The sequence below is a fragment of the Rhamphochromis longiceps genome, linkage group LG15 (assembly GCF_057381845.1).
Source record: "Rhamphochromis longiceps isolate RC_006_pf linkage group LG15, R_longiceps_female_GT1.1, whole genome shotgun sequence".
Taxonomy (NCBI): Eukaryota; Metazoa; Chordata; class Actinopteri; order Cichliformes; family Cichlidae; genus Rhamphochromis; species Rhamphochromis longiceps.
Window position 1 is genome coordinate 41,623,956 of NC_140571.1, and position 9,946 is coordinate 41,633,901.

The 9,946-nt window shown below is 40.0% G+C and overlaps 1 protein-coding gene across 2 annotated transcripts in view; it reads right to left on the reverse strand.

Annotated features, from left to right (window-relative positions):
* negr1 (neuronal growth regulator 1) overlaps positions 1-9,209 on the reverse strand; it is a 182,639-nt gene extending 173,430 nt beyond the window's left edge. The window contains exon 1 of one of the 2 annotated variants that reach the window (XM_085383012.1): positions 7,645-9,209. In XM_085383012.1, coding sequence (XP_085239138.1) covers positions 7,645-7,814 — 170 coding nt within the window. In that variant the 5' untranslated portion in view covers positions 7,815-9,209. The remainder of the gene's footprint in view (positions 1-7,644) is intronic. The other variant, XM_085383013.1, reaches the window with a different exon arrangement.
* Between the last annotated feature and the right edge of the window lie 737 nt (positions 9,210-9,946).

A 9,946-nucleotide genomic window follows, 5' to 3' on the forward strand; every position in this document is an offset into this window, starting at 1 on the left:
TTACGAGGAATATAAAAACGTATCAATATAGGTATCAATATTTGGAGAGTGGATTGAGCTGAAACTTTTTTTCATGAGATTCGTGTCTTTTAGTATTTAAAACAAATGGCATCTCAAATTTATTCATGTATCAATCTTTATTACACATACAGTAAAAAAGCAGAAGATCTCAAAACAGGACCTGAAAAATTAATCAGGCCCTAGCAATCAAGAAGAAACAGAAATAAAAGGCTAAGGTATGCCAAATTACACAAGAACTGGACTGAAAATCAATAGCTCTTAAGGAGTGATGAATACAAATGTAAAGTTTTTGGTTCGAATCATTCCTAATGTTTACGGAGGAGGTTGGGAGAGCGGTACAACAGTGTCTAGAGCCATTGTAAAACAAGATGGAGGCTCTGTTATGGTTTGGGGCTGCACGTTGTCGGGGACCACGTCAAAATTGTAGGTATTATCAATACGGTCAGATTTTTAGCCACCATGCAACACCATTTAGAAAGTGTCTGATTGAGACGGGCTTCATTTCCCAGCGTGATAATGGTCCCAAAATACACTGTCAGTCATGGATTGGTCAATTCACAGTCCAGACCTAAACATTATTGAAGCAGTGTGGGATCATCTTGACAGAGAACAGAACAAAAGAAGAGCGTTGAATATCATTCAAGAAACCTAGAGACCTATTCCTGACTACTTAAAGAAAAGACAAGAAAACTTCAATAAGAGAGTTCAGGCTATGTTAAAGAATAAATGCGGTCATATCAAATATTGACCTTCAAACTTGTTAGAATTGGGCAAACTTTCCATTTCTATTTGCACAGCATTAATTAAGGGTAGCTGAAGACTTTTGCAGTAATGCACTGTAAGCACCACACCAAATTAAAAAATATTTCATGCAAACTTATGTTTACCTCAGCCACTGAGGGAAAAAAGTCAGCAACCTTGGCATGCACTTCAGCAAAACTCGGTTTCATGTAACTTCTTCTTAAAATTGCCCAAAAGATAACCTGTTATTGCTTCTCCACTCTGTCAAGTTTAATTTTCAGTCTTATAGCTTTCTCACATCACAAAAATGCTCCTCTGAGATTTTCTGTAGAATTATTGCAATTATGTGGATGCTCTGAGCTTGGAATGGGTAAAAGCTCAATTTTTCCACCCCAAATCATTTTCCCTATCCCATATAATTGTAGTGATTATACGAGTATTAGAAAGATGCTTTAAAACCTAGCATAGCATCTATTTCCCTCGAAGGATTTACCTTGAGAAAGCATTTCCATTTAGACTTTAATTCACTGGGGCACTCAATCTCTTTAGTGCTAATTGAAATATATTAGAAATAGAAATGCTTAATTTTTATGAAGTACAATGGATTGACTTGCCTGACAAATGATAGGCACAAATGTAATGCATTTAGAAATTGTTTATAGTGTATAAATTTGGTTTATTCAATGCATTTTAGCCCCAGTGCATAGTTGCAGCATGAAGTTACAAATCATGCCATGAAAAAAGCTCTGGCATCCTGGAATGTGTTCAGCAGGAAGCCAAAAGTAAGAGCTTTTCCTACCATCCAGCATTAAACTGGATGTTCTTTATATATGTTATAAAGAAATGAGGGAGCATCATGTCATGCGTCTGACTAGCTAACCTCGGTCAAGCTGTAAACTTCAAAAAGCTCTTTGTATATCTCATGAATAAACTTCTTAAATATCAACTGGTATTGCTCAACAACAAAAAATGTGCACATAATAAGCAAATTAGTCTCAGAACTGTTTGCTATGACAATCATTGACATTAGAAAACGTTGTTCTAGACAACATTTATTTCCATGGATGCATCAGGACTTTTCATCTTGAACAAGTCCTTCTGGCAATGGGCTGAGTGACTGTTTAAAACAAGACATAACAGACTCTGAGTTTCGAGTGGCTGCTTTGGATGAGGTTAACTGGAGGTCTTAAAGGAGGCAGCTGCTAGGAAAGCTTTCTTAACAACTGCTCTAGCGTGTCACCTTGTCGGCTGGTTTCCATCTGCACTCAAACACATCTGTAACAAATGGATGCCAGAGTGATGATGAATACTTTAGTAAAGCCAGCCTCCCTTGGGCAACGGGAGATACACCTAAATGTTAGCAATACGCCTGCTTTCTGACTTAAGACAGCGAGCCTCCAAGCCTTAATAATGTGTGTTTATGGGGTTTTTCATGGCTCAAAATGGACCTTTGGGGGTTGACTACACAGGTAAGCACAACTGGTCCACAACCTGCACAGAGGTCCATATTACTTTATTTAACAGATGTATTTCTGTACAATTGTGAAAATCATATTTCCTGTGGTTTTCCTGTTTTGTATTTACAGATCAGTACTTAATTATTATTATTATCGCATCCTATACAAATTTGCTGTTAAACAGAGTGAGGAATTTGTAACCTAGCTTTTCCAAAATTCAAACTCTTTTTATGCTTGTTTACATTATTTTACTTTAAACACACAAAAAAGCCTAACACTACCAGGGTAAAATTATTAGCCACCCTTATGCTAATAGTAAATTGTGTATCTTTTCTCTGGGTAACAGCCTTCATTCATTTGCTGTAGCTTTCAGCAAGTCACACACACGTCTCCTGGTCAAACGCAGCCTATTTTTCTTGGGCAAATCTCTCAAGCTCCTCTAGATATCATGGTCTTCTGGCATGGACTTTGGTCTTCAGTTCACCCTACAAATTTTCAGTGGGAATCAAGTCAGGACGTAAAGGCTTTATTCTGCTGGAGGTAGTTCTTGACCAGGAACAACATATGTTTGAGTCTGTGGCCAGTTTTGTCTCATCTGACAAACGGACGCGTTTTTCTCCAGGTTGTCCCTAGTACACTGCAGAAGTCACATTTTTTCTTGGTCTGCAACCTTGTAGTCCAGTCTTGTGCAGGCCTCTAGTGTCTTGGTAGTTGTTCTGGGGTCTTAAGACACATCTCCTACACAGACTTTAATATCTTTCTATTCCTACCTCTGCCAGGCCTGTTCTGTACTGTAGGGCTCTCTTTGAATTTCTTGATGACACTTTTCACTCCAGTTCTTGACACTTGGAACTAGGACTGCCACGATTAGTCGACTATCAAAATCGTCCACGACTGATTTAATAGTCGACGCGTCGTTTGAAGCTTTGTAAGATCACAAAAGACGCAGGAATGAGTAGTAGGATTTAAGAGTGTAATAACGGACTGAAACAGAAGATGGCAGCACTGCATGTACAAGGATGCCAGCTGCCGTTAAACCCCGAAGAAGAAGAAGTAGCTTTGTCCCAGAATTCATTGCGCAGCCCAGCTCAGTTTCCAACAATGGCGGCAGCTAGTTAGTTTTAATATTACTCTTATTATTCTTTATGGGTCACAAAATAAACGTTTCACATATTTTCAGGCGAGAATGTAGCTGTGTAAACCTCAAATATCTGCTCAGTTTATCAAGACACCACATATTTTCAAAAGCGCTCCGACGTTTTCGGAGACGTCTGTTACCCACTAGCTCAATAGCGAGCCGGGGGCTAGGCTAACTAGAGCCGTGAGAACACCGGACTCCCGGCAGATTGTTTTTAAACCCACCGCAGTCTTTCGCTACTCAGGTTAAACATATATAGGTCACTTAGATAACTTAAAAATGTTATTGTTTGGCTTTTTTTTAGTATTTTATTTGTTCCTGAGTAAATCGGTTTGGCTGAGAAATAAAAGTTATAGTTTTTACACAGCTGAATAAATGTCAAGCAGACAGCTGATTATCAGAAGTGTGAGATGCTCCAGAATTTACTCCGGTGTCCCGTTATATTTTAGATAGCAAGGAGTTTATTAAACTTCACCGAAACAATCTGTAAATTTCATTAAAATTTATTAAACTATCATCTTGTCTTTATCTTTAGTTAGCACAGACCTTACACACTTAAAGCTGTAAGCTAATGATAGTTCTATAAGAGCAGATGCTGCTTGTGCAGTACAGATGCTGCTTGTGCAGTAAGCTGTAAGTTTTACGTCCAATGGATGATGATCTGATTAGTCGACTAATCGCAAAAATAATCGGTGACTAGTCGACTATCAAAATAATCGTTTGTGGCAGCCCTACTTAGAACGCTGTGACAACTTTGTAAATCCATTTCCTGCCTTGTGAGCATCAGTAATTCTTTTTCTCAAGTCTAAACGGATTTTGTTTATTTGTGGCATGATATTTTCTCAAGTGAGGCGCAAACTGCTACTGAAGTGTTTATACTGTGTGTAAATTGTAAAATCAAGTTAAAACTCAGGGTTGTCTTCCAAACTTTGGGCATTACAAAGTTAAAGCACATCATTGAACAACAGTTGTTAATGTTGTTAATACTAATTCTGCTTGTGTGAAAATAGAAATAATTATGTTATGTATGTTTGAAAAATCCCGTGCTCTGTTAAAAAAAACAGTTGAGAAAATTTTGACAAAAACTTAAAATTTAATTGGAGGTTAATAACGTTGTCTTCGTCTGTAGGGATGGCTTCATTTGGTACCACCCCTGCTTAACAACTGGTCCTTCCCACATGCAGATGGTTTTGTATCATGATAGTGGCTATTCATTGGCCAAAAAATTAGGTCAACTGACAATCCAAACACTTGATCCCTGAGATTAAGAGACTCTGAAGAAAAGCAGCATTGTGCTGACAGCAACACAGGCTGCATTAAACATGGGGTGCAGCAAACAGACGAGAGGATTTGGGCGTTTAATTAACAGTGACAGACTCAGGTGTGCCTCCAGATGTGTCATAAGAGGTAAACCAGGTTTTCCCCCAAATGAGTGCATGAAACTGCTGATATCTGGCAGTTAACTGATGTGTTCAGAGAGCCCAGTGTTTACTACATCTCCAACCAAGCTGTTGGAAATGAAGTAGCCTCGCTTTTACTTTTTAACTGAACTTGCTGTGGTCTAATTAAAAAGCTGCTGAAATGCAGAAAGAGGTGCTTCTCACCCATGGTTATGGCTGTGCGTTAAGCAGATCATCAACTATTCCTTCTTTTTAAAATTATTTTCTGTGAAGTCTCAACTATTGTTCTTCTTTTCTGTCTAATCATCGTGTGCGCCGGAAAGCGAACACCAAACCATTTAAACTACATGTTGTCTCTGGCTCAAGTGCTCATAGTAAATGTCAAGACCTTTCAGAGCCATAATAATGACATAGTTGAGAAAAATGATGCATGGCACCATTTCTGTCCTGGATGATGTTAAAAAAAACAGCTTCAGTACAATCATGTAGAGCCAGAAAAGATTTTCATCAACTAGCCTGTTGACATGGAGGCAATGATTTTAGATTTATACGAATACCCGACTTTGAAGCCAGTGACAGGTCAATTTTGTACCATTACAGAGACTGTAAGGCTGGTGGGACAGACCTTATTTTGTAGCTGAGGGCCGACTGTCGTGATAAATAACAAAAATATGTTAAGACCATTGTGTCCCTCTGCTTTTATAGAAAAACATTTTTTCATTGCTGATCTGCGTGTCTTTTGTCTATTTCTCTTCATATCATGCACATTTCATTGAGATGAAATAGAGAGGCATGGGGTAAAAGATAAAAAGATTTAAGAACTGTACTTCAAACCGTAACCATATGGCAGCGGCCTGTTCTTAAGATTTCAGTCTGCATGGACTACATTTATAGACACGAGCTCTTTGCTGTTGATTACAGCTGCTTATCCATGTGGAAGAGGCTGCCACCGATACAGTGTGTTTCCTGACAGCACAGGGAACTGTCTTGTCATCCAGCTGTCTCCCTCAAATTCATAGCCAAATATGTCATTTACTGGGATTTATTCAAGTGAATCCAAACAACACGAAACCTGTAAAAGGGTGGGAAAAGAAATGGATTTGTAGCTACTTTAAACAATGTGTCTCTTATGATTTGCAGCATGTGAAAAATGTGCCTGACTCAAATGCAGGCAAGCAAGACTTTGAAGCAGCACCACAACTCAAATACAGGAGACAATTCATTAAAGGCTGAATATGGCTAAGCTTTTAGGCAATCAGACAAAAATTAAAAGGGTGATGATACACATGTGGACCATTCCTCATCTTCAGGAAGCTCAAAACACTTAATTGCTCTGGACCCAATGTCCAACATGAATCAGGGCAGTAGAAATCCAGCACTGAGAATTGAAGAGGTGAGGGGAAATTAACATATGACAGAAGACGCACCTCTCGGGAGCCACTTCATAATCCCAAGGCAGTGACTAATTGCGTGCTTCTGGGTTTGCTGGTATTTCAGGATGCATGCATTTTTTTTTTTACCAGCAATTTGCTCTGGGGCAAAGGAAAATTGCCCCCACTATTAGTCAGGGGTCTTGACAATGAAGAAACTCAACAAACAAGCAGTGCTTTCAGCACTGAGTCCCTATAAGAGACAGCTCATGCTTTGATGCCTGGCTCTCAAGGCCAATAAAAGAACATGGGGAAATCCAGAACCATAGACCCTTGTAGTTTGGAAAAATGGAGAAAAAACAGTATTCCGCATCACTTCTGTGACATTTTGCGCTTCAGTTAAAATGTTGAATATTTGTATTGAGTCAATAGAGTCACAGTGGCAGTATTAAAATAAATGAAAAATGCCAATCAGTGGTTACTCAGAGTCCTGTATAAGCCATTAATAAACCAGCTATGGAAGTATCTCCAAAATTCTCTCTATAGATCCACTTTACTGGATCTATAGAGTGCTCTGCAAGAGTTTGAATATTTTTTCTATTTCATATTACCATTATGAAACAGACTGCAAATTTGCAGTTACACAAAAATCTGCAGTTTTGTAGTAAAACTTGTGCATCATGTGGCATTTATTGCAGCACCATTAGTAGCCTGTTTAAACTGAAGGCTGTTTTTTCCTCTTTTTTTAATAGCTTGACAACGTTTCAAGTTGCAAGCTTCCGACAGAAATGGACCCAAACCACACCCATGAAATTAATTTCGCCCTTAATGGTCAGCTACCTGTGCAGCTGGCACCGTAGCCTACGTGATGGAGGCAGGGTGACGAAGGGAGGGGTGGAGGAGTTAGCGCATCATTTGCCATAACTCCATTCAGATCAACAGCGACCACACACGAACACACACGAGTACACTCGTCAGGCTGGTTTTTGCAACTGCGACATCACACTGGACATTCAGCAAAATCTGTCCAAAAGCGTTGAGAATAAGCACGCCGGACCCATCGCTCGTAGATTAAGTTGCTTTTCTACACGTATGGCGTTTGAGAGACGGTGGAAATCGGCGGACACAGTGTAAGCAAATTACATAAGCGATAGGCAGCGGTAGGCTAACTTCACGCGATGTGCTCCCACATACGGGCAGCTGTGAAATCACACGCCAACAACTAATAAGACTTGTGCTCAGTTAGCACAGAGGGAAAGTATCTTGGAGAAGTTTGTTAGTAAGCAGCCGAGCTCCGTAGCGGTGGCTGCACTAGCCGGACGAAAACAAGGACGGGATGGAGGGAAAAGGACCTATTGTGTGAGCATCGCAGGCGCTCAATGACAGACCCCCCTCCCTCCAATCTCCAGAAGTAGTTACCAAACATGTTCGCTAAGGGTTGCGTTTGTTTGTCTTTTTGTCTTTTAGCTCCTCAGAACTCTGAAAGGAGAAAGTGAAGTTGTGTTATCTCGCTTTACCTCAGTAGTGCCGTGTCGCCTTGTCTGCTGACCACACTTTCAACCGAGGAATAGTCCACAGTTTGTCCAGCGGGCAAGCAGGACGGCAGAAAGCAGCACAGGCTGAGAATTATCGCAGTAAGCCACTGACCAGAGACACAAGCATCCTGCACCGCAGTCATTATGTCCATCACAGCTGTGTTTTTGTTGTCGCTTTTCCCAAGTCTTCTTGTTGTTAAGAAAGAAAAGAAAAGCGAACTGGGCTAGCTTCAAAAGAAAAAAAACGGAGAACCTTAACGCGAACGACGTTTTATTTCCACACTTTTGCGGAGCCCCACGAATAAACGATCCGCTGTATAGTTTCCCAGGTTTGTTTGGATGGATGTAGAGCTCACTGTGCGGGGAAGTGTACTCTCCAGTGGCTTGCACACCATCTAGTGAGGAAATGCGATGTAAAATGGGAGCAGACCTAGAAGCAGACAACCCCCAGGCTCTGATCCTGTTGCCATGCGGCCGTTTCCCGGGCAACCCGTTCCCAGTGGCTCGTGATGGAGCAGCAAAACCGGAAGGTATTGATACAACCCAGGAGCAATTAAAGATATCGACTGGAGAAGGTCCCCCTATAAGGAAATGAACAGTGAGCATTTGGTGGAAATGGAGCTTACTGACGGTGACGCAGGTGGATCCCACAGGAAAACTCCTGGAAAGCTTTCAAACTGCTACTGTTATAGACACATCTCCAGATGGGAGTCCTTAAAATCAGAGCTTATGCACTTAAACTGTTTGGTTTTTTTCTAGAAGTCATCCACAATATACTTTGAAAAGATAATTACTGCCGACTTGAAGAGTTTGCACTACTAACGGGACTTTTTCATTAAGCAGGGAAAACCCCGGCACAGCACAAACACAGAGCACATACACATAAGGACAAGGGGGACTTGGAAAGTTTGTTTTAGAGCAGTAAACCCCATCCATTATGCTGCTTTAAGCCTTTTGACTTAGCCTACATAATACAGATTGTCTGGCCATAACCATGGAAATGACATACATTTCTATGAGGTGACATATTGGCATAGTGCGCTGAAATATCCGTGAATTCTTGGCATGAGCAAAACCTTGTGGATTTGCTATGATTGTAGCAACAGAAGGCACTTAATCAAGCAGTCACCTTGAATGCCTATTCAAGAGAGCATGTGCATAAAAATGACTTTAAAAATGAGGCTTAACATATTGTTGAAATAAAAAATGTTTTTTTAAAAAAAGAAAGCCAGTCGGATAACTGAGGGCATTTTCTGATTCAAGCAAAATAAAGTAACAGATGTTAATCCACAGCGTCTTAATCCCTGTTGTTTTGTTGTTGTTGTTGTTTTCATCCCTGCAGCCACTGCAGCTTCTAGTATTTTTGATTTGATTTGTTACTGATGTTATTTTACAGATTTGAGCTGATATCCTATACAAAGTAACCTTCATCTGATTCCTATGTTACATTTCTTGCTGAATTCTCTTTTGTACTTTTTTTTATTATTATTTTATTAATTTCCCCAAGGGGATCAATATAGTTTCATGATATTTTAACTCACTGGACAAAAGTGTAAAGATTGAAGTCTCTAATGTTATCACAAGGTTAGAAGAAATGAAATAAAGACTATAAACTCCTGAAAGGCTTTTGCTGCAGTTTTTAATAGTGAAACAAGCTTTAAAGTGATACCCTGTCTTTGGTTTAAAATTAGGAAAGAAGCCTTGATCCTTTGTAAATTTATTCGGGGTACTGTGAAAGTTGCCTCTCCAGCGTTGGTTATTTATTCAAGAAGATAAATTGTTATTTCAGTGGTGAGAGAAAAGAGAGAGAACGGGGCAGATTTCTGTTTGCTCTGACAAAGAGCCAGAAAACAGGTTTCCAGAGGTTACAGGGGACATTTCGCCATATTGGAAATGAGTCAACAACCAATGTTCCATGACAAGCAGCATTAAAAGCAGGGGGAGTGAAAAGTTCATCTTGTCACAAAAACAATTGTAATTTGCATAACTGAAGCTCCCTCTGCTGTTAATAGCTGTGATAATGCCACCAGTAGAAATCCTCACGCTCTGGTTTTGTGACAGAGGTGTTTTTATTGGGCTGAGACAGGAAGATAATTTCCATCCTTCCCTTGTCAGTCACAATGCTGATTTTCCCCCAGTTTCTCTGAGCCCTTCAAATTACCTGAGAAAATGTACCTTTCCATGCATGAAAGCTATAATTACGATGACTCCATTTAGTGGTAGTGCACTTTCCAGAGAGGTGTGGAGGGGTATGCACGAGTGGCAGCCTGGTAATAACCTCAGG